This window comes from Trachurus trachurus (assembly GCF_905171665.1).
Source record: "Trachurus trachurus genome assembly, chromosome: 1".
NCBI lineage: Eukaryota > Metazoa > Chordata > Actinopteri > Carangiformes > Carangidae > Trachurus > Trachurus trachurus.
In genome coordinates, this window is record NC_139891.1 from 34,021,969 (window position 1) to 34,046,010 (window position 24,042).

Here is a 24,042-nt window from a genome sequence, read left to right on the forward strand (position 1 = left end):
TAGCCGTGGTATATGCTCATTATACCACGGTTAACAACCAATCAGATCGCCGGATTTCACCTTTCCGTTTTATAATTATCTGTAAAGGGTCCTCAATGATGCTATTAACGTGGGTGATCTATAATAAATGTCCTTAAATTATAGAAAACACCACATTTTGCTCATTCACCAACAATGCAGAGATGTCAGTTCTTGGGCGCTTTTGCAATACCCATATTCCTCCACCAGGAGGCGCTTCCATTGAACCAATGCGTGTCCTTACTCTCTTTTCCAGTGCTCTAACACAAACCAAGTGACAAAAACCCAACATGGACAAAATCTTCCATGGAGTTCTGGTTCTGGTTCTGGTTTTCTCTCCTCCTCCTCCTCCTCCTCTAGTCTGTCACTCGTTCCTCCTCACATGTCGTTGCTGGGGCCCTTCATGCTCGAGTCCTTCGCCGAAACCGGTGACGCCACCATCGGCAGGACGCACTGCGACGGCTCGCAGTAGCCGTTCAGACCGGCCGGACCGGGGGGACCGGGAACGCCGTGGACGCCGGGAACGCCGCGGGGTCCCCGCAGACCGTCGCGGCCTTCTTTGCCGTAAGCCGGTCGGCCCGGGTCGCCTGAGAGAGAGAGAGACAGAAACAGGTGGAAAATTTGTTTTTATACGTTAAATACGTTTTTTTTTAAAGTTACGTCTTCTCTGCTTAAAGGGTATGGAGCTAAAACACTGCCATCAAGCAAAACTGAAATGAAAAATGTTGAAAGCTTGAAACCCCGTGTTTGAAAGTGTACAAAAGATTTGTAGGTGTAAATAGAGTTTTGAAAGGTTGAAATAAAAATTCAAATATCTGTGGGAGAATAGTGCCAAATTTTGAACTCTGAAAGTGTTTTGTTGAAACACTGTAAAAACAGTGCTGTAGTTGTAAAGAAGTAAAAAACAAAGAAACGCTGCAGAGATCTGAAATGAAAATTCAAATACAAAATAATGTTTTAAGAGATTTGAATTTTTTTTTTTTTCAACCTTTCAAAACTCTATTTACACCTACAAATCTTTTGTACGCTTTCAAACATGCGGGGTTTCAAGCTTTCAACATTTTTTATTTCAGTTTTGCTTGATGACAGTGTTTTAGCTCCATAAAAGGGTAATTGCCGTTTTTTTTTAACAATCTGGACCTTATTTCTAGCATAAACTACGATCATTTCCTCACCCAGATAACTTTGGTGTCATTACGAGTCGCGAGAGCTGCGTATATCCGTATAATGGAGTCTACAGGGCAGCAGAATGCAGCCTCTAAATAACACATTATCTGCAGAGAAACTCCTTCATTTCACCAATATTTAGTTATGATAGGCTAGTGCTATTCCCCTCTGAGTCCGGGGTTAGCTGTTATCAACATCCGGGGTCTGATATGGTTCGTTTCTGCGTGTTTCCGACTTGTCAGAACAAAATGAGCAGCTGGATGAAGTTCAGCTTCCACAGGCTTCCTCTCCTCAACCTGGACTCACTAAAGCTCCGGCTAGTTGAGATAAAAATGGACCCGAATGCCGAAGCGGAATGATTATTATCAGAATGAGCCGGGCGGCGGTCGGAGATGACATCATCCAGGTCAGAGGTCAGTAGGTCAACCTACAGACCCCGGATGTTGATAACAGCTAACCCCGGACTCAGAGGGGAATAGCACTAGCCTATCAGAACTAAATATTGGTGAAATGAAGGAGTTTCTCTGCAGATAATGTGTTATGTAGAGGCTGCATTCTGCTGCCCTGTAGACTCCATTATATGGATATACGCGGCTCTCGGCTGGAGCTAATTTCATCACAACGACTTGTAATGACACCAAAGTTATCTGGGTGAGTAAATGATCGGATTTTATGCTAGAAATAAGGTCCAGATTGTAAAAAGGCACTTAAAAACTTTAAGTTTTTAAGTTTTAAGTTTAAACTTAAAAACTTTAAGTGCCTTTGAGCAAAACTGATCGAAAAACCGGAAACCTATATAGAGCATCTCACAGCTCCACATTAACTGAGGTGTTTTCTGAATGGAAGAAGTTGGGTTTTTATTTTGTAGGTGCTGCTGTACATGCAGTGTCAGTTTCACTCTGAGTTTCTAATTATTTAGTCGACTCGAGAGCTCGATGGAGCTTCAAACATGGAAGACGCTGCTCAAAAAATCAGACGTGTTGTTAGTCATTTACCTGGGAGACCGGGAGCTCCTGGCGTTCCTTTGGGTCCTCTCGCTGTGGGGCCTCGGTCGCCTCGGTCGCCCTGGTCACCTGGCAGAGAGGAGAGACACGACACATACAGTAATTGAAGTTGCTATTTTTAACCCGAGTTCACACCTCATCCGTTCTTCATTAAAATGGAGATGAACTCGGCTGTGAGACCCGACGGGGGAGAGAAACTGGGTCAGTGCAGCAGCATCATCGAGGAGGAAGTAATATGATGTATGATGTAACGTCAAATCACAGAGAAACTGACGACTCAGTTATGTAAAGAAGTTTAAATAATCTGACTTTTTACTCTTCAAGGACCAGTTTTACACAGATTTTATACAGATGAGACCTGAAGTCAGAGCTGAACTACCCCAAACTGTTGTTCTTCTAATGGTTTAAGCATCAAATTATGAATAACTACCAAGTCTATAATTGATTAGATAAAGGTGGACTGAATTAAATGTATTTTGTACAGTATTTTGTCTTTCTGACCAATTTTGACCATTTTATGGCGTATTTTGTGATAAATCTTTATAGTTTTATGGCAGATACTGCACTTTTGCCTTGGTTTTGGTGCAGATACTGCACTTTGGCTATTAGCTACAGATACTGCACTCTGGCTTGGTATTAGCTACAGATACTGCACTTTGCCTTTTGGTTTCACAGTGCTTTTTTGGATGGACAGAAAAATAAAAAGCCCAATAACTCTGGACATTTTAGCAGTATACCAATATCAAATTCTACCAGATTGAAGAGAATATGCCACACTTTTGATTGAAAAATTGAAAAATGCAGATACTACACTTTGCCTTTGTAGGGCAGATTTCACTTCTTCACCGTCCGATTTGTGGAGAAACAGTTTGATGATATTGAGGATAAAAAATCTAAATGATCTGCAGAACAAAAAACACAGATTATTTAACACTTCTCTCTCTCTCTCGTGCTGATCTGGATCTCACCTCTTTGTCCTTTGCGACCCAATAACCCGGGCGGACCCTTCAGACCGGGAAGTCCTCGTGATCCGCTGTGTCCGGGGAAACCGTTCTCTCCGGAGGGGCCCGGGGGTCCGGGCGGGCCGGGGGGGCCGGGCAGACCGGCGATACCGGACTCGGGCCGGCTCAGGCTGGCTGCTAGCTGGGCCAGCTGCTCTGTGACACGGGAGGACGAGGGTTAGATTTAGGTTTTTATATTTCAGATCTTTTATGTATTTTAAATATTTACATTTTAGACGTTTTTTTTTTAACTTTGTCCCATCAAACAAAGTTTTGTTGTATGTTATGTTCAATGACAAAAACGCTCAGGAAAATTAAAGGTGATTTTTACCTGAAAAACTAAAAACAATCTTGCATTATGACAGGTAGTTTTCGTTTTATTTAGTTCAACTCTATGAGCTCAAGTTTTTAGATATTTAGTTAGTTAGTTTCTGTTTATTTCAGACATGTTAAAAAAAAGAAGAAATAATACAGTAATGGACAGACATAACAAATAAATACTTTATCCGAAAAGGAGTGGGAAGAAGTAAAACTTATTTACTCCCACCAACCTATTCATAAATTAGCTATCAAGCTTCCTTGTCATTATAATCTATACAATAAGTTAATTTATAAGTGTATCTAGCTGGGTTTATTCTAATATATTATCACTAATATTTATCTCTCTAATATATAGGCATATTTACATATAAAATACTTACTATATAAAGACATATAACACAAATACAAAGACAAACTGAAGGTAACACCAACAGAGCAACAAATAAAACTAAGTGACACCCTCATTCCTGTACATATTCAACTCTTGAAGACAGATTTTTCATAAGAAAAAAGAAATAAGATATCCAATATTTGTTTCTCTTCTTGTACTACAGATACACTGTGTTTTTAAAATGTACTATTTACCATAAAACTAACTTTGGTAAAGAGATGCATGGTTATAGATGGGAAATGGGGTCAGGAGTCAGATACAAACTGCCACCACATTTGAAATAAAACCTCAGTTTTTTTTGTTTTTTTTTACATTATGAGCTGAAAATTTCCATATTCAGACATTAAACACACAACAGTTTTTTTCTTATCTGCTCCATTTAATGAAATTCACACCTGCAGCGATTTTCTGGGTTTATCCAGAGTCACTAAGTCACTGAGTCTATGCAATAATTCTTATAGTGCTCTTACCATGGTGAATTTATGAGGTGTATGTATGTGCTATGTTATGGGATATGTGCAATGCTGTTATGTCTTGTGTGCTGGATTGATATGGCTGAGGTGTATTGTTCTTTTGTTTTTTTTGTTTTGTTTTTGTCATTGTGGCCATCAAGGCATTTATGGAGCAGCTACAGTGTCCAAGACAAATTTCCCTGAACGGGACAATAAAGTTTATCGTATCGTATCGTATCGTATCGTATCGTATCGTATCGTATCGTATCGTACTAAAAGAGTTGTTTCCAAAGGCAGAAACCTCCAAACATCCAAACACTAAATGAACAGATACTGTAAGTTTAGCTTTTCTGTTGAAAACTGAAACGCTGAATGCAGCAGAGTGTGAACATGACCAACACTTACCTTGCATTACCCTCATGCAGACTTGTTTGATGCGTGTATCTGTCGGTGATTTTCCCTGTGCAAAACAAAGATGATGGACAGCGATGAGTCATTTGTCCTTCCTGATAATAATAATAATAATAATATGGACAAACACCTCATAAATCAGCTCTGATCCAACAGAACAGAACAGAACAGAACAGAACAGAACAGTGGTTGCGTTTCCATCCACCTTTTTTTATTCGCATTTTCAAAAATTGAGAATAAATACTTGAATGGAAAGGCCAGAAATTCGAAAAAAGGCAGTAGGTAAATGCGCATAAAAGTTTTTACGCTTTGGGGGGGGGGGGGGGGGGGGGGGGGGGTGGATTTGTCAGCGTATCGATTAAATGAAAATGCGACTTTTTGTTATGGAAACAGATTATGCGAATTGAGCCGGAGTTTGTGGGTGAAGTGCTGCTGGACTTCACAATCACACGCCGTAACATCGTTATGTAACGTTATCCACCGCTCCATTTATTGATTGAACAGATGCACATGGGCAAGAGGAGCGTAACCAAAACAGCGGAAAAGCGAGCGGACTGTCACAGTTCCCGACTGTCTTTCTGTGTAAATATCTCATGTTACAACATGAAAACCTGCGGCTTATATTCAAGTGCGGTCTATATAATATGTACAGTATTTTCTTTTAAAATGTAGCTGGTGCAGCTTATACAGGTGCGTCTATAGTCCGGAAAGTACGTAAATTGTTCATGATGTTGAGTGTCAACTGTTGGATACATTCACGCTCTCTTATGACGTAATCTCACGGTGCACTCCTCCTAATCCAGGGTTCTTACGGATCCTTAAAAAGTCTTAAAAGGCATTGAATTCATTAATCTAAAAACAAGGCCTTAATTGGCATTAAAATGTCTTAAATCAATTTTTCAAAAGTCTTAAAAATGTTAACACATGGTAAGTGGTATTTTATGGTTGTAATTAGTCTCAAATCTCAAAATAATTGGTAACATTCTGACATAGAGAAGTTAGTGGCGGCCGTCAACGCTAAATTTCTCACCGCCTCCAGCTCCTGTCAGTCAGTTTTTTTTTTTTTTTTTTTTCCCGGACTTTTTATGCATTTATTTTGAAAGGACAGCTGGAAAGAGACACAATCCAATGTTCATGTAGCAGTCACTTTACCTTGGATCACATAGGAAAGTGGGTAAAATTGTCCCTATAACCCTATGTAATAGATGTGGTGTTTTTTTTTCTTTTTTCTGCATTTGTGTTTATCATGAAGTCGGTCTTAAATTTCATTTCAAGTGGCTTTAAAAAGTCTTAAAAAGTCTTAAATTTAACTTGGCTTAAGCTGTAGGAACCCTGTAATCGCAAAACACTAATAAATGGAAACTGTCACGCATTTGCTTTTTTGCGCATTTTCACAAAATCCGCTCTTAAATTCGATACATTTGGATGGAAACCCAGTTAGTGTGGAGATGAAACGTCTTCTCACCGCTGGTCCCTGCCCCCCGGGGAGGCCCGGTACTCCCATGTCGCCCTGCATGCCGCGCGGCCCCGGCTGACCAGGTTTTCCCTCTTTCCCCTGCTGCCCTCGGCCGCCCTCGGGTCCTTTGTTTCCCGTCTCTCCTGGAGAACCCGTCTGCAAGAAACACGAGCAACAGATAGAAACTGTTAATGAGAGATAATATGAGTATTAATGTGTGCACTGTACCGTATGATCAGCTGTGTTTGTTTCTACTGCAGCTTTTATTCAGCAACAGAAGTAAGTGACTAATAAAGGTGAAATTAAAGGAGGGGATGAATAAGAAATGAGTTAAAAGCAAACTTAAGACCTACCTTTTTAGCCTTGCTTTTTATTTTTAGCGTTATTTGTTCAGACTGTTTCAGATTTCTATTGTATCCTTGCACACATTTTTTTTTAAGTCCCTCTGTCTTCTATTTTCCTATTGTATCTGTCGTATTTATTGTTTCTGACTGTGATTATTAGCTATTACCTTCCATTAGGACCTAATGTATCCAGTCACGGCAGCTTAGTATTTATTGTATATATTCATTGCTCTTTACCTTTGTATATTGATGCTGTTTCTATTGTTTGTATGTTGATATTTAATATTTGAATTCCTCACACCCAGATGTGTGGGAAAGTGAGTGGTTTGTTTTTATTTTAATGTTTATTTAACAGTCACTCCTATTTAAGATGGCTTCCTGTGTTGGCGCAAACATTTGCTTGAAAAAGGGTCAAGCACCGAAACGTTGCAATATAATACAATAAATTCTGCAAGTTGGCCATGTGTGCGGGAACTCTTCTTTTTCTAATTTGGATTTATTTATTATTATTATTATTATCTTTTTTATTCTATTTTAATTCATCCATTTTTATTCTATTCTATCCTACTACACCTGTCTATTTTACTTCATTTTATCTAGTGTCTTTCTCGTCTTCTCATTTTATCTATTTTACTTCATTTTCTCTGGTGTTTTCCCCATTGCAAAGGATTGAGTGTAAGATAGCGTTTCCCCGATGTCTCTAAAATCCAATATTATAAAATTATTGTGTGAATGCATATGTGAATGTATACGTTTCTCCCAATATGTTCCTTGTTTTTATCATGTGAAGCACTTTGAGCTGCCGTGGGCATGAAAAGTGCTCTACAAATAAAGCCTGATTGATTGATTGATGTATTCATTGATAAAGAACAAAGTTGGACTGCAGCATTAAACAAATTAAAATCTTGTATCACGCAGCAGCAGCTGTTCATGGTGGTGAACCTACTGATCCTTTCTCTCCTGGTTCTCCTTCTTCACCCTGGAACAGACAGAAGAGACATCAAGGTTAATAAAGTTCACAGAAACTCTGAATGAATGAATGAATGAATGAATGAAAATGTGTTTATTTCGGTCAGGTCATTCTAAATTAAAAGTCCAACAGAAGACATCAGTACAACTAGAAAAGAGCCAAACCGAAAAGGCATAGGCTGAAGCTTATTTCGCTTATTTCCGCCTTCCCTTCTTACACGATCAGCTTATTCAGATCACATCATTCAAAACATCAAACAGAAAATCATATCGTTTTGCACAAAATCCCCAAACATAATTCCATAATAGTGTCAGCTACGTCAACCGCATCTCTCATATTTTTCAAATAACTTATTCTTAAACAAACGTTTGAATATATTTACACCCCTTACAGAAATACATTGATCTTTTATTGTAGTCCTGGATTTTGTTTTTTCAATTATAAATTTCCCTCGGAGCTCATATCTACATTCCCTTTTTAAAAAAAAAATATGTTCACAATTTTACAAGGTAACAAGTTGTTATACGCTTTGTACGTCCATTATCAATGCTATTTTATAGTCCACTAAGTCCATACATTTGAAGGCCCTTAATTTAATAAATAATTCATTTGATGGTTCTCTATAATTTGACTTTTAGTGATAATCCTTACAGCTCTTTTTTGAAGAATAAAGATCGGTTTAGTATGGGTAGGATATGCATTCCCCCATATTTCTAGACTGTACAATACAGAATATACAAAGCACGCTGGTTCAACATATCTTTTTATAACATGGCAATTGATTTGGCTAATATTGATTTGACTCTAGTAACGCTCTAAGAATAAATAACACTTTTATTCTCATCTCAATTTTGAAACATAAATATACTGATGAACATGTTAACTCGTTCTCCAGCAGCTGATCACTCACCAGGTCTCCTCTTTCTCCGGGAGTTCCCTCATCACCTGCAGATCCCTGAAGCAAACACACGACAGATTTTTGGCTCTTACTACCATCCTGCAGCTCAACACACTCATTCATTACAACATTATGTTAAAAGGAGCTGGTATCAGAGCGGATGAGACATACCTGGTCTCCCTTGGGCCCATCGAGGCCGACTGCACCCTGCAAAAACACAGTGATTGTTATTTTAGATGATAAATTGAATAGTTGGATACAATTCAATCTATTTTTCATTTTAATTTTTTTTTTGCCCCATTTGCAATAAGTGAACTTTGACCTTATATTTTCAGAAATGTGACCCAACTTGCACAACAAGACATTTCTTCTTCTTAAAGGGATAGTTCACCCAAAATTGAAATTTCGACTAAGGGCTGGGAGAAGTTTCAGAGTTATCCATGGCTTTAATTTTTTTTCGGGGCACAATTTCGCATTTCGGGCATTACATACGAGTAGCATGGAGGTATTTGGATGTTTTTTTGGTGTGTCTTTTTGTTACGAAGACAGTTGGTATCCATTTGCAACCGTTATATGGACATGCACTGCTACTGCTACGCCGAGACCCCCTGTAACTCAGAGAAGTAATGAGTGAAATTTCAATTTTGGGTGAACTATCCCTCTAAGTGATAACAGTAACTCATAAAAACACTGATCAATCATCAGGTAGCATGTCTGAATCAGACTCTCGATACAAGATTATGGTGATTTTTAACATTTTTTGCAGTATCCTGAGTATTTTCTAAACATATTGTGATATGTTATGATTTATTACCCCATTACCAACTTCAAACAATGTCCCGAACTTTGTCTTATTAGATGAAACAGATGTTGACAAAGTCTGTTCTTGTCACTTGCATCATTTTTTTTCTTGCAAAACAGGAATATGTTTTCTTCATTTTCTTCCACCCCAACCTGCTGCTGCTGCTTCTCTTATTTTTGCTCAACAAATTCACCACAAATCAGACAGAATAACTCAACACTTGTCTGTTGACATTTCTTTTCAAGACACCCAAACCATTTTCTTGTTTGTTAAAAACCTACTCGCCAATAAAACCAGATTCTGACTCTAATATGAAAAAAAAAGGATCATAAAGTACAATCGGTCAAATCCCTCAATGACTCTTTTAACTAAACTATAAATCTGGTTGGTTACAACCTGGATCTCTTCCTGTATTTCCAGCCGTCGTCCTGATAAATAACAATAACGCTGTTTGTTGCTGACGTGACGTCTGTTTTATATGAAAGAGAAGAATTGTTAAAGCCTCAACAATGAGGGATTATTACCGACATTCTTTAGCTTTTATTGTCACATAATCTGGATTACTGCCCAATCGGATGACTGCTCTGACTCTTGCTCTGTTTAGTTTTATTGCAGTGATAAGGAAAGCACCACTTATAACACTTTCAAGGTCCACCTCAAAAACTGGCTTATAACAAACCAAGTCTGTAATCATGACTAGGAGGGACCTTCGCGGAGCGCGATACAGGGCCGGTTCTAGGCAGGCATATATGAGGGGGCAGTCAGAAATGTGAAGGGGGCATCATGTGAACACATCATGCTCCAGCACTTTTCTTTCTCTGTGCTTATAGTAACTTCATTGAATTGGGTTGTTGGCTATGTGTCCAACTGCAACCTGGAGAAGTGGATTGCACTTTGTCAGGCCTCTACCTTCAGACCTGTCCAACTAGGGGTCGGGGTGGCCAACCAGGGTCTTAGAGCCCAAATTTTTTACTGTTGTAATGCAAAGAGCCACATTATATGGGGGGTTAGGGGTGCATATACCTGAAGATGCATTGCAAACCCAGAGGGGGTGAAAAAGGTGAGTAGCTAAATACCTGTAGGGGGGTCTGGGGGCATCCCCCCCAGAAAATTTTTGTGATTTTAAAATGTGAGTGAAGCATTCTGGTGTACTCTGAGAAGAGGAGAGGGGGAGACAGAACATTTTAGAAAAGAACACTGTCCCTTTTTCGGCGGATTTTTGTGCTACTGCAGATAATTTTGTCAATTTGTAGGATTAAGATTATTAAGAGTAAGATTATTCTTCTTTCTGCTCCTTTTTGTTGAGATTTGGGAGGTTTTTGTTTTTATTGTAGCTTTGTTAAAATGCAAGATCATTTTTCTGACTGATTTATTGCCCGATGCCGTGTAGCTATCTCGCTTTCTTCCCCCCCGCCCTCCGCCCGTTGTCTTCGTTGTCACTTTGTTGTCGCTCCACAGAGCACATGGCTAATTAATATGCACGTGCTGACCATAATATGGTTTTGTCTAGGCGTCCCGGGGACGGAGGTGCGTTCACGTGCGCAACTGCGCACCGTTCTTGGATTTCAGTTTGATTTATCAAAGAGAAATTGCTGAGAGTTGTGCACGCACAGTTTGATAGATCTGAAAAAGGTGTAAATATTTTTGCGTGTCTTTTCGCCGTAGGACTAAGCAAAACATTTAGTAGCAGCAGTTTTACACTGCTATACAGTTTTGATAAATGAGGCCCCAGGCCATAAGCCCAGAGCCCAGACGCTCACAGTTGCAGCTTCTCGCGGCTCATCCGCGGCGCTGTCCGTGGTGCTGAAGGTGACAGGTTAACTTGACAAACAAACTGCAACATAGTTCTGTTTGTTTATTATGTGTGTCAGTTTTGTTTGTGGCTTGATAGTTTAGTTGTTGAGATTAAGAACATCACTCCCTCATCAAACCGGTGATAGGCATGCTGAAAAGAAAAGAGAGAGAGAGACGCGCCTGGGTATCGCAACTGTAGAAAAAAAAAGAGACGCGCGGAATAGCGGTATCAAAAAGTGTCGGACTACCGGCATGTCTAGATAGAGGGATGTCTGAACCCCCAACATACACATTTGTTGATAGGCCTATTAAAATGTGCTTTCTCAACTTCTAAAATTTGGATTTGAGGGGGCAAGACATTTATTTGAGGGGGCACTGCCCCCTCTTGCCCCTGCGTAGAGCCGGCCCCGGCGCGATACACGTGCTGTGCTCGGTGTCCGTCCGCCTTATACTCTATACTTTTGGCTGTCATGATTTTTGTTTTGTTGTGCAGTGCGCGCCTACATATACGTATGTATGCATGCACTGCACTTGCCTTGTTTTTCTATATTGCAATTTATCTCTGTAAGTATGTGTGTGAATGGTACTTATATAACTGCTGCTACTGTAGTCTCCAGTGTCTTGGTCCACCCCTTTACCTATTTAAACTTGCACTTGCACTTTAGAAACTGGCACTTTATACCAGGCCCTTTACAGATCACATGCACTTTATGTATAGGTATGAATGTGTATATGATTGTGAACCACTGTATAATTCTTGTGTATTTCTGTCTGTTTGTGTGTTACCTGCCAAGGGACTACGGATGCAAACTAGCAAGTTGCTAACTCTGACACATTTACATTTGTGCACACGTACGAATGTTCATTAATGTGTATTGTCCCTTTAAAAAAAATAAAAAATAAATAGAACCGATCACCTGGAGTCTGTTTCTTTATCTGGAGTTATTCTGTGTCTCTTACCCTGTCTCCTTTCTGCCCACGATAACCAGCCGGGCCGGGAAGCCCTGGGAGGCCTGGATCACCTTTGCTTCCCTGTTTAAAACACACACACATGCATGAAAAATAAACTGTTAAATACACACACACACACACACACACACACACACACACACACACACACACACACACACACACACACACACACACACACACACACACACACACACACACACACACACACAGAGAGATCATCTGTGTGAAGTCACCTCCCCCACCACCATCACCTGACCACATAGACTGAAAAAATAACAACATTTCATCTGAGTGCCGAGGCTGGTTGAAGCTCTCTGGGCATACGTATGTGGGCACTGATTGTGGCGTACAGTGCACCGACCCGGTTCAGGCATTCCTGGGGAACAGAGAGCTCTTTCAGGGCTTCTCGGCTTCTTTTCCTTTCCCCCGAATCCCCCCCTGAGCTGCAGAGAAAAAAAAAAACCCCTGGGGCTTTGAGATCTCTGTAACAAGAGGCCATTCATTCATTCATTGGCCGCTCACCGATGGATTATTAGAGACTTAACCGCGGGGACAGAAGTTCATAAAGACCCTCCGCTCCTTAATAAAAGCACGACACGAGGCTTCGGTTCCCCAAGACAAGGTTTACCTTGGTGAACAACACTGGATACAAAATCCACTGTTATCTTGGATTTTGTATTCAGTGTTGTTACGGTATTTCCTTTTTTTTTATTTTTATCTCTTATATGATCACAATTAGTGCATATTCTTCATATTTATATTGTTATTTATAATGATGCGTCTCTATGTCACTATATGTCCCTGTGTTGTATGTTTTTACCTTTTAATAACTCATAACTTGATAGATAATTTATGAATAAGGGGTGGGAGTAAATAAGTTTTACTTTTTCCCACTCCTTTTCGGATATGAAAAAAAAAAAAAAATCAAATTACCTTTATTTTCAATTATTTTTTATTTTTTATTTTTTTGTTCATATGTTGTCTTTGCAAAGTTTTTATATGTTATGTCTGTCCATTTCTGTATTATGTTTTATTCCGTTTAACATGTCCGAAATAAACTTAAACTAACTAACTAACTAACCTTTATGTGATTCTATGAGCTGCAACCCAAATTGCCCTCTGGGGACATGAAATAAACTGAACTGAACTGAACAATAATAATGGTTCGGGATACTAGGTGACAGTATTTATGAACACCGATGGCTCACTGATGTTTTAGTTTGATAAGAGTCGAGGTTTTTTGCAGCAGCACAGATCAAACCTGAGCTGAGCAGAGCAGAACGGTTCAGATGGCTCTGTGCCCGACACTGTCAATCCAGTCTTGGAAATGTTTCAAGTTTTTCCAAAGGCTGCAACACTTTTAATAATATTTTCTGCCTGATTAAATTTCCCCTCATCCCATCTCATCTCATCTCATTCTTTTGTTCAGCTTTTCTCAATCCGTCCACACAGGCTCCTTTACTTCTGTGACTTTTCCCACATCAAGAATACTATTATTGCATTGTTGTTAATTTGTTCTTTCAACAAATCAATATTGCTACCTACCTTGATAATTTGGTTATCATCTCGTGGGTAATCTCAGAATCTCCTCAAACTTTAGGGACAAGTAGTGGACGTTACTTGAGGAATGATAATTTTGATCATGATAATAAAAACCTGTTATCCTGTATCATCGTGTGTCTATATACGTGTTTATAAAAGTAATAGAGGAAAGACCAGTTAATCCGATACCACGTTGTGATAAGATTGATCTCTGTCCACGTCACAGGAAGTTGGAACTTTTTTCTACAGTATGTCTTCATGGACAGGACTCTCATTGGCCTTAAAGAATTTATGGTAATTGGACAAGCCTGTCTACACTGCAAAAACTCAAAATCTTACCAAGAATATTTGTCTTATTTCTATTCAAAACAACCTGATTGTACTTAAAATAAGACTCATCACATTAAAAGCAGCTTGTTTTTAGACACTTTTTACTTCTTTCAAGCAGATTTTCACTTGAAATAAGTAGAAAAATCTGATAGTGGAGCAAGTTTTTCTTCCTTATTACAAGAACAAAAAACTTGCTTTCACTGGCAGATTTTTCTACTTATTTCAAGTGAAAATTAGTTTGAAACAAGTGAAAATGATCTAAAAACAAGTTAATTTTTAGGTGATGAGTCTTATTTAAAGTGGAAAGAGTTTAGTTTTGACTAGAAATGAGACATTTTGACAAGAAATAAGACAAATATTCTTGGAAAGATTTAGAGTTTTTGCAGTGTAGACTCCTTTATTAAGGAGGTTTTGTCCTTTCTTGATGTCTACTCTTGATTGTCTTGAGTGTTGAATGCTTGGAGTACCACAGGGTTTCGTTATGGGGCCACACACCTTCTGAAAACCTCTTTGGACTTTTCTGTGGTCAAACCTTTGAACTGCTGAGAAAATAAATTCACTTCTTCTTCTGATAATACAGTTACACACAGATATCCTGCCTGTTTGTAACAGAGGGAACTACTGTTTCTCCTGCAGTTTATATACTGACAAGCCATTTTGAGTGAGTATTAACATATGATTTCCAGTCCTGGTCTGACATTGACCTTATTATGTGCAGATCAAAGCAATTACTACAAATTACACTCAAGTGTCATTTCTGTTTCTTTCAGCTGTCGTTGGAGGTTCATCTTTTCCCCACAGTAACTTAATGCAGCAAAAACATGTGTAGTCTGGAGATGCTACTGTATGAAACTCCCAGACTCTCTTTCAGTCCTAGTTTGTTGTCTCTGCAGGATGAGATATTATTACTAGACTTCCTCTCTCAGGTCTTACCCTGGCTCCCGGTGATCCTGAAGGCCCGTCATTTCCTCGTACTCCCCGTTCACCCTGAGACAAAGAAAGAAAAGGTGAAAAACCTGGACAGAAAACATGAATAAGTCTAATGGAGAGATGCATTTTTGATCTAAAGCTGCCTTTTAATACCTGAACACAGCACAATGGAGCCCAATATTGCATTACATGATACTTTTGTATCGTATCGTATCGTATCGTATCGCATCGCATCGCATTGCATCGCATCGCATCGCATGGCATTTTAGGTTTCAGTTTGTTTTGTTTTATTTGTCACATCCCAAGGTTCATTGAACAGTATGCAAATCTACAAAACGAAAGAAAAGAAAAGAAAATAGGTAGGAAATGTTCTGATGTTCAGTATTATCAACTATCGGCCTGAGAGATGAAACAGTACTGTTGTAGAATCGGTTCGTTGTGTCTCAGGCCCAACTTGAGGTCAGTTTTACTCTCAATTTGGGAAACTAAGGATACAGTTAATTGTAATTATACATTTTATATAATTATACAATCAGCTCTGCATGTAGTAGCTTCCATAAACTCAGACTTTGCAGTTTACATATTGTAACTTGTGTAAACATTGGTAGAGAGTAGTCACAAATATCATACTGTGTCTTTTCATTGGTTTATAAATCTAAATGTTTGGAGCTGGAGTGAGCTGGTTGTGACATAATCTGAAGTCAGCTGAGCAGGAGGAACAGGAGGAAGGTTGGTACTATGAATATCCACTACTTCCTGTTTCTAGGGGAAACACTGAGTTTCAAGTGAAATGTAAATGCAGCTGGTTTCAGACACTCACTGGTCCTCCGCGGGGTCCGACAGGTCCGACTTCCCCCTGCTCGCCTCGCTCGCCCTGGAAAGAGACAACATGTCAAAACACATATCAGCATCGGCCTGATTGTTTTATGAGTTGTGGAAATTTCCCAACACCCACTAAAAACCAATTATACCCCTAAGACTTAATTGGCCTTTAGCAGGTATTTCAAAGTTTACCCACTCAGAGACTCTTATACTTATTGTCAGAGATGGACAGACTCAGTACTCGACCCCAATACTTGAGTAAGAGTACAAATACTACTGGTCAAAATTTACTCTGTTACAAGTAAAAGTAGCTCAGTCGACATGTTACTTGAGTAAGAGTAAAAAAGTACTTGCTTTTAAAGGTACTTAAATATCCAAAAGTACATGCTTTTAAATTGACTTTAAGTAAGAGTAAGAGTAAATTTCTTGTATCATCATTCTTAATTTGATACTGCGTGCATGTGATTGAGGAATAGCATAGATATTCAAGTGTACTTGCATTAAATCTGGTTGTTTTAGCCAAGATTATGCTAGAATATATTTTCCCCAACTATATGAATTACTATAATTGTTTCTAAATGAATTTAAGGAGCTTTTAACTCTTGTTTCTGAGAATGAACTCTTTGAAAGCAGCTGCACTGATGTGCTGCTTCTAGGGGTTAGGGTTTCCTTCTTTGACAAACACAGCTTGTGTCCAATAGGATTTTAGAAAAAAAAAGAAAGAAAAAAGATCAGACCTGAAAGTAACAAGTACTTTTCAGCCTTCTTAGAAATTAACGAGTAATTAACTTGAGTAAAAGTAAACATATTTGTCTTGGAAATGTATTCAAGTAAGAGTAATAAGTACCAAAGAAATCTAATACTCAAGTAAAGTACAAATCCTCTGGAAATGCACTTAAAGCAGAAGTAAGTAATATATTTGTGTTAATATAAGTCTTAAATAGTTAGTTATGGTGCGTTCAAGGAAACTCGTAACTCCGACCTGTGAACTCGTACCAGTTCGATCTGGTACGAGTTCACCGGTCGGAAGTTACGAGTGGCCGTTATAGTGACTTTCACAGGTAAAACAGGTCGGAAAAACACGAGTGGGTTGCCTGGAACGCTACAAAGTCGTAAGTTGTGACTTGAAGCTGTAATTTACGATTTCAAAAGTCTGCCTGGAACGCAGCATTAGCGAAAACGACCGGACCACTTACTTCTGCTTTAAGTACAGTACTCAAGTAAATTCACTCCGTTACTGTCCACCACTGCTTATTGTAACATGATGGAACAAGTTTAAACTTGCTTTAGACTTACCTGTTTCCCTGACGACCCCATCGGGCCCACAACTCCCGGGTCACCTGTTACACCCTGGAGACACAAAGCGAGAGAAACAATGTGAGTGCATTTAGAAAACTACAGTCAGTCGACATGTGGCCTTCATTCAGTGGCCTTTCGTCTACATGATTCAATGTATAGATGAGTTCTGGGTCGTACCATTGAACCGCCGTGTCCTTTTTGGCCGTAAGAGCCTGGTAAACCCTGTAGATGAGGACGAAGGTATCAAACATCAGCATCTGAGCTCAAAACAACGTCAATCTGAAACAGTTGATGATGAATCGGGAAGGTCGGAGGTCACTTACAGGAAGTCCTTGTGGGCCGGCATCACCTGGAGCCCCACTTTTCCCTGGAAGACCCTAAAGACAACAGAAGAACAGAAACAATTAAACCACTAGATAAAACTAAAACCACTCTTTCACCAAATTTCTTCATCACCAAATAATATCGGGAAAAGATAACTTGTGTAGAATATTAAAAAAAACCAATTCACCTTAGATGCTGGCAGCCCAGGAATTCCCTCTCGACCATCTGGACCAGGTAAACCCTGTCGATTACAAAGCTTGTTACATACATACAGTACATTTACTGTAACCTAAATAGGCCTGTGTTCTTTAGTATCAACAGTGTTTAATATAGACTATAAAAAAACATAAGTTAAGGGAGATTAAAGAGTGTGAGGCTATATTACACCAAGGATGTCTGGTCAAGTAGAGAATTATATATGACAGTGAGTGGAAGGTTGGTTTAATGTTTAATGGACTGATAGATAGATAGATAGATAGATAGATAGATAGATAGATAGATAGATAGATAGATAGATAGATAGATAGATAGATAGATAGATAGATAGATAGATAGATAGATAGATAGATAGATAGATAGATAGATAGATAGATAGATAGATAGATAGATAGATAGATAGATAGATTTAATAAGATGAATCTCTGCTCACAGCCTCTCCTTTTGGTCCTGGTACTCCTCTGATTCCTTGAGGACCTCGTTCTCCCTGAAAAGAAACAAACAAGTGGATTTTATTAGCAAAGAGTTCATCATCTGTTAGTATTAAACACAAATGCACAGCAACAAGCAACAGATATATTATATCTTCATTAATTGATTAAAATTGCGTTTGAATCAGCCTTAAGAGACAGAGTAAATAATGATAAGAGTTGCAGAAAATGTGTTTCATAAGTTAAACTAATATGTGATTATTCAGGCGCATCCAAAATGTTCTCGTGGGTCTGAGGAGGGAGTTTTGATTTAGGATCTAAGTCACTCTAAAATCTAATGACAGGTCGAACTAATGTTGTAATTATTGCTGTAATTAATGCTGTAATTAATTATTATTTCCCAGTGTAAACAGGATTAAAAACATTGAGACAAAAATCCAAGTTGTTGTTGTTCGTGATCTTACCGACACTCCACCTGGCCCGGTCTCGCCGATGGCTCCCCTCTGGCCTGGATCACCCTAAAAAGAAATGTGATTATTAGTTTAATCTCTATTACATTTAAATAACAAGGAAAGGAAGAGGTGAAATAAATAAAATGAACACTCACTGGGCCTCCTTGGATTCCCCGAGGACCCACATCACCTGACTTCCCTCGAGGTCCCTGTTTGAGGAGATGGAGAGTTGTTCATTTAAGAAGAAGATTTGAATTCAAGTCCATGTACATGAATACAGACAATAAGTTCATTTAGTACATGGCAAAGCTAAAAATGTGCATGATTTTCACTCTTCTTAGGCTTTTATTTTGAAATTTCTTAGTTGGAAGTTTGAGACGTCCTGTATCATGTTCTATGTAGATGAATATACATCTAGTATATGTTAAGATTGTATAGGACGAATCGCCTTGTTGTTTACAACTACTTCCGGGTAGAAAACCAGCATGAGAACAATAGTGACGGACGAGAGTTTCGCTATATTTATCTACTTTTTCATGTCACTATATCGCCGTTTAGACTAATCTGATGTTTGTAAAGTCTATAAAACCAATGATTGGACAAACATTACTATTTATGTGTGCACATTTTTGTAATTAGTCATAGTTATCATAGATTAGCCGCGCTAACGGTTAGCTACCTGTTTAACTTTAATAACTCAGTGACTCAATAAACGGTCCATGAAAAAATATTTTCTCCAGCGGATATCTGAGTTACAACATGACTGAGCTAACTGGAGTAGTTTCATGTCGTGTCCCACAACGGGAGGGTTTTAACAGCTGACGTCCTGGTGTTAGCTTAGCTACCGCCGTTAGCTTAGCTGCCGTTATCTGTCCCTGTCAGCTGCAGCCACTGAATAAATACAACACATAGCAACACAAAACACACACACAGAAATAGTAATGTTTCTTCAATCATTTCAGATTTGTCTAAACGGTGATAGGGCGTGAAAAATATGATAGGCCTAGCTAAACTCTCGTTGGTTACTATTGATCTCATTCGAAATTACGTGCTGGTTTTCTACCCGGAAGTAGAATGTAAACAACAAGGAGATTAGGTCTATAAACTTCAATTGACTCCATTGGTTGAACATAACGTAATAATGTTGTTTTATATTGTTTTATGAATTCTAATCCATTAAACTGGATGTGGCGTGCACAGTGTGACCTTGTGACCTCTTACCCTGTCCCCTTTGGAGCCCAATATCCCTGGGAGGCCTCTTTGTCCACCTGGGCCCTAGAATTACTCAGCGGACGGAGGAGAAGAGGCAGAAAATGTCCCATGTTAATATGTTTGACCGAGACAGAGGAAACGTTCAGAGTACGTCAGAGTACGGTGAGGTATTTTACTGGTAGTCCTTGAGCTCCGACGTCTCCCAGAAGTCCTTGTTCCCCCTCCTCTCCCTGTGAAAGTGAAACGTGACCCGTTAATGTCAAGGATACGATATCCGGCAATTTGTTGTTTTATCTGTTACAGAAACGAGGTATTTTAACGTGATGATGATGTTACCTTGTGTCCTTGTCTTCCGGGCTCACCCGATTCACCCTTCAGCCCCTTGTGTCCCTATGGGGAAAATAAAAATGTTAAAAATAATTAAGAATAAAGAGCAGTCAGCAAATAAAATATTTGGTAACACTAAGATTGACATAACAGCTGTCATAAACATCAATGAATATACTTATGACAGCTGCACTGCAAAACCTCAAAATCTTTCCAAGAATAGTTGTCTTATTTCTTGTCAAAATGTCTCATTTCTAGTCAAAACTAATCTCTTTCCACTTAAAATAAGACTCATCACCTAAAAATTAACTTGTTTTTAGATAATTTTCATTTGTTTCAAACTAATTTTCACTTGAAATAAGTAGAAAAATCTGCCAGTGAAAGCAAGATTTTTGTGCTTGTAATTAACTAATTTCAAGTGAAAATCTGCTTGACAGAAGTAAAAAGTGTCTAAAAACAAGCTGCTTTTTAATGTGATGAGTCTTATTTTAAGTAGAATTAGATTTGTTTTGACTAGAAATGACATTTTGACTAGAAATAAGACAAATATTCTTGGTAATATTTTGAGTTTTTGCAGTGTCGTTAAGTGCCATTCGGTAAGTTATGTCACTTTTGATGCAAAGTTGACATTATTTGAGATGTCCTTGTTATGAGAACTTGACATAATTTTTTAAAGTTTGGCAATTAGGTCTGCTATGACAGTTTAAATTGTCTTTATGTCAAGTTGTCAGAACAAAAACATCTCAAATAATGTCAACTTTGCATTAAAAGTGACTTAACTTACCTAATGACACTTAATGACAGCTGTCATAAGTATTCATCGATGTTTATGACAGCTGTTATGTCATGGTTATGACAGTGTTATGTCAATCTTATGAATACCTATTCAAGTAAAGTGTTACCGTAAGTTTTTATAAAAAAAAAAAAAAAAAATTCACAAATTTTTGACATTTTTTTATAGGGTCATCCATGATACCTTTTTTTCATTTTGTGAAACATTGTATAGTGGAAAATAAAGGAAGTGTACTTCAATTTGCCATGTATTGTTGTATTTTAATACACTTTGATGAGAAATGTTTTTTTTATGGGTATATTATATCAGGTAAAAAAATACCCGACGTTAGTGATGATGTTACTATTTTTAACGTTAGTGTTCTAGGGTTAAGAATAAAGAGCAGTCAGCAAATAAAATATTTCACATTCACTGCAAGAGGCTTTAGAAATGAACTTACTTTCCTAAGGAGTTACGTTCTAAATTTTTGTATTTTATTATTTTCATCTTTTGTGTGATTGAGAGAAGACCAATCATCCATATCTGTATTGTCAATGGAATCGTGGATGTATTACTGAGCTATTCAGATGTAATTTACAGATGAATGGATGAGATTGGTGAAGTGATATGTAAATGTGTTTTTGAACCATGAAAATCACAATAAAAAAAAGAATTAAAAAAAAAAGAAAAAAAAGAAAGAAATGAACTTACTTTCATGCCGGGCAGACCAGAATATCCGGTGAGACTAGCGGGACAGGCGTTGGGACACTGAAAGACACAACAGCCTATTTGAGGTCATGGAAGAGCGCCACCACTAGGGGGCTCCACTCACAGTGACCCGCTGACCCAGCGAGGGAGAGAACAGGAAATGAAACAGATCTCTGTGTATTTGTAGCACCACTGTTAGTTCCTGCTGGTTATTTTAGATTCTGTCTTTTCTGTCATTTCACAATGTGGGTTTCATTTTGGTGAGACAGACTTAAAAAGAAATCAAAACCATGAGTTCCTGTTAACGATGAAGTGGAAATAAAAGTAGGACGTCTACTGAAAAAAAAGAAAAAAAAAACAACCTATAGGCAGCTCTGTTTCGACAGACAATTAAAATTCATTTATTTCATTAAAGGGATAGTTCAACATTTTGGCAAATTGGCCCATTGCCATAATCCCTAGTCATAGCAGTGGGTTTGTTACCTTTAATTGTCGGTGCAAGCTGTTTTTAGAACGGCGGAGCAGAGCCATGAGCTGCTCAGAGCTACGCTACGGAGGCTCATTATGGGATTTCTTGGTTTCCCTCATCAAACTCACCAAATACACAATCCAACAACTCCACAACGCTCTGGTGGACAAGTTGTGACCTGCACATTCACCACGCTATGAGATAATAACACAACGTTACGAGACAGAGTTGTTTTAGAGGGAAATGCAGAGACTGCTTGATGAAAAACTGTCCCTGAAGGCAACGCGCATCAGCGGTTTTACATGAATTTCCCTCTAAAACAACTCTGTCTGGTAACGTTGTGTTATTATCTCATAGCGTGGTGAATGTGCAGGTCACAACTTGTCCACAAAAGCGTTTTGGAGTTGTTGGATTGTGTATTTGATGAGTTTGATGAGGGAAACCAAGAAATCCCATGAGCCTCCGTAGCGTAGCTCTGAGCAGCTCACGGCTCTGCTCCGCCGTTCTAAAAATAGCTTGCACCGACAATTAAAGGTAATGAACCTACTGCTATGACTATAGGGATTATGGCAATGGGCCAATTTGCCAAAATGTTGAACTATCCCTTTAACATGGCTAGGTACAAATAGAAAAGATTAAAAAACAAACACCAACGTGTTTCAGCTCAAATGAGCCTTCGTCAGGGTTTAGAGCCAAACAGGTCAGAGCCCAGGTATAAAAGTAAAAATAAAAGTACATTTGTCCCAGTAAATTCTTTAAAAGTTTGACTTCACCAATCTTGAAATGAAATAAAAATAAATAACCCAAAACCTTAAATTGTCAGCATGAACATGGAATTTATAACAACTAACATGTCACAATTAAACGGATTTATTTAGGATCAAACTCACCAGGTCCTCCCCTTGGTACACAGCAGGAGGTCCCTACAGAGAAATTAAAATATATGTTACAGGCCACAAGAAACTATTACCAAGTGATAAAATAAAATAAAATAAAATAAAATAAAATATTGGTAACACTTTACAATAAGGGTCCCTTAATTAACGTTAGTTAGTACATTATTAAGCATTAATATATAAACTAATGTGTTATTTAATGCTGAGTAATGCATACATACAGTAATGATAACTAATTACATTATTCAACTTTTACATTTATTAACTAACTTTGAGTAGTAAACATTAATTAACTGCTTACTAATAGGCTACATTAATCAATGTGTTTCCTAATCCTAAGTAGCCTAATACATAATAATGATTGTTAATATATCTGTAAACAGTTAATTAATGCTTAATAATGTACTAAATAACGTTAATTAAGGGACCCTTATTGTAAAGTGTTACCAAAATATTTCTTCTTTGGTGTGTGATATTTACCCGAGGCCCAGCAGGACCAGGAGAACCAACTTGACCTCTTTTGCCCCTCACTCCCTGTAAGAGGTGAATTACAGGACCTTAAAACTTAATGTAGCAGCAACAACAGCATCAATGTGTTTCTGTTAATTAAAATACTGAATTTGTTAAAGAAATTGTCTAAAATGAAAGGATGAGTAAACTCACAGGTGGTCCAACTTTGCCCAGTTCACCTGGCAGCCCGTCGGTGCCGGGAATACCCTGTTGGCAAATAAAACAGGAACTCTGACTTAACGGCCGGTTGCAATAAAGTTCCCATTGAATTACTGCACTGACATTTGTGCAGAGGATTCAGTTTATGTAATAAAGTAGTTTACACATTGTGATAATAGGTGGAAGTAAAAACAAAACAAAAAACATGAAGGTTATTGCTGCTGCTGATCGATGTTGTAGTGAACTGGGGGTGTGGCCAGTGCACTATGACATCATCAAACAGGAAGTGGTCCATGAAACCAGACCATAGTTCAACACAATGAGGATGATTTGTAAATATGTTGATATACCTTCAGTAAAATGTGTTTTTTATCTGTATTTGTATTTATCAAACTGTTGCACTGTTGTGTTTAGGAGTTTTTCTGCAAAACCTTCAACTGAACACGGACGTAATTTTAGGGGGGGACGCAGGGGACATGTCCCCCCCACTTTTTCAAAACGCAGTTTTTGTCCCCCGCTGTTTTTACCGTCCACAAACAATGTTACACTGTATTAACACTAGCACCGCCATTGCACACTATATAGCCTACCTATAACCGCCATGAGTCGTTCATTGGACGAACTGTAATAAAGCGTTAATTA

The 24,042-nt window shown here is 38.4% G+C and overlaps 2 protein-coding genes across 2 annotated transcripts in view; both read right to left on the reverse strand.

Annotated features, from left to right (window-relative positions):
• Positions 1-396: 396 nt before the first annotated feature.
• The window catches only part of col9a1a (collagen, type IX, alpha 1a), a gene marked incomplete at both ends in the record, with an annotated part of 31,104 nt that continues 7,458 nt past the window's right edge, over positions 397-24,042 (reverse strand). Inside the window, 25 exons of the mRNA XM_083970762.1 lie at positions 397-605; positions 2,181-2,258; positions 3,158-3,346; positions 4,760-4,814; positions 6,231-6,377; positions 7,512-7,544; positions 8,446-8,490; positions 8,605-8,640; positions 11,990-12,061; positions 14,807-14,860; positions 15,624-15,677; positions 16,922-16,975; positions 17,102-17,146; positions 17,248-17,301; positions 17,436-17,489; positions 17,898-17,951; positions 18,360-18,413; positions 18,503-18,556; positions 19,569-19,622; positions 19,736-19,789; positions 19,896-19,949; positions 21,370-21,426; positions 22,726-22,758; positions 23,212-23,265; positions 23,395-23,448. Of these exons, the coding sequence (XP_083826888.1) occupies positions 397-605; positions 2,181-2,258; positions 3,158-3,346; positions 4,760-4,814; positions 6,231-6,377; positions 7,512-7,544; positions 8,446-8,490; positions 8,605-8,640; positions 11,990-12,061; positions 14,807-14,860; positions 15,624-15,677; positions 16,922-16,975; positions 17,102-17,146; positions 17,248-17,301; positions 17,436-17,489; positions 17,898-17,951; positions 18,360-18,413; positions 18,503-18,556; positions 19,569-19,622; positions 19,736-19,789; positions 19,896-19,949; positions 21,370-21,426; positions 22,726-22,758; positions 23,212-23,265; positions 23,395-23,448 (1,701 nt within the window). The remainder of the gene's footprint in view (positions 606-2,180; positions 2,259-3,157; positions 3,347-4,759; positions 4,815-6,230; positions 6,378-7,511; positions 7,545-8,445; positions 8,491-8,604; positions 8,641-11,989; positions 12,062-14,806; positions 14,861-15,623; positions 15,678-16,921; positions 16,976-17,101; positions 17,147-17,247; positions 17,302-17,435; positions 17,490-17,897; positions 17,952-18,359; positions 18,414-18,502; positions 18,557-19,568; positions 19,623-19,735; positions 19,790-19,895; positions 19,950-21,369; positions 21,427-22,725; positions 22,759-23,211; positions 23,266-23,394; positions 23,449-24,042) is intronic.
• LOC310985209 (UTP--glucose-1-phosphate uridylyltransferase-like) overlaps positions 9,071-24,042 on the reverse strand; it is a 283,068-nt gene continuing 268,096 nt past the window's right edge. The window contains exon 10 of the mRNA XM_083970733.1: positions 9,071-9,092. The gene's annotated coding sequence lies outside the window, so the exon portion shown is untranslated. The remainder of the gene's footprint in view (positions 9,093-24,042) is intronic.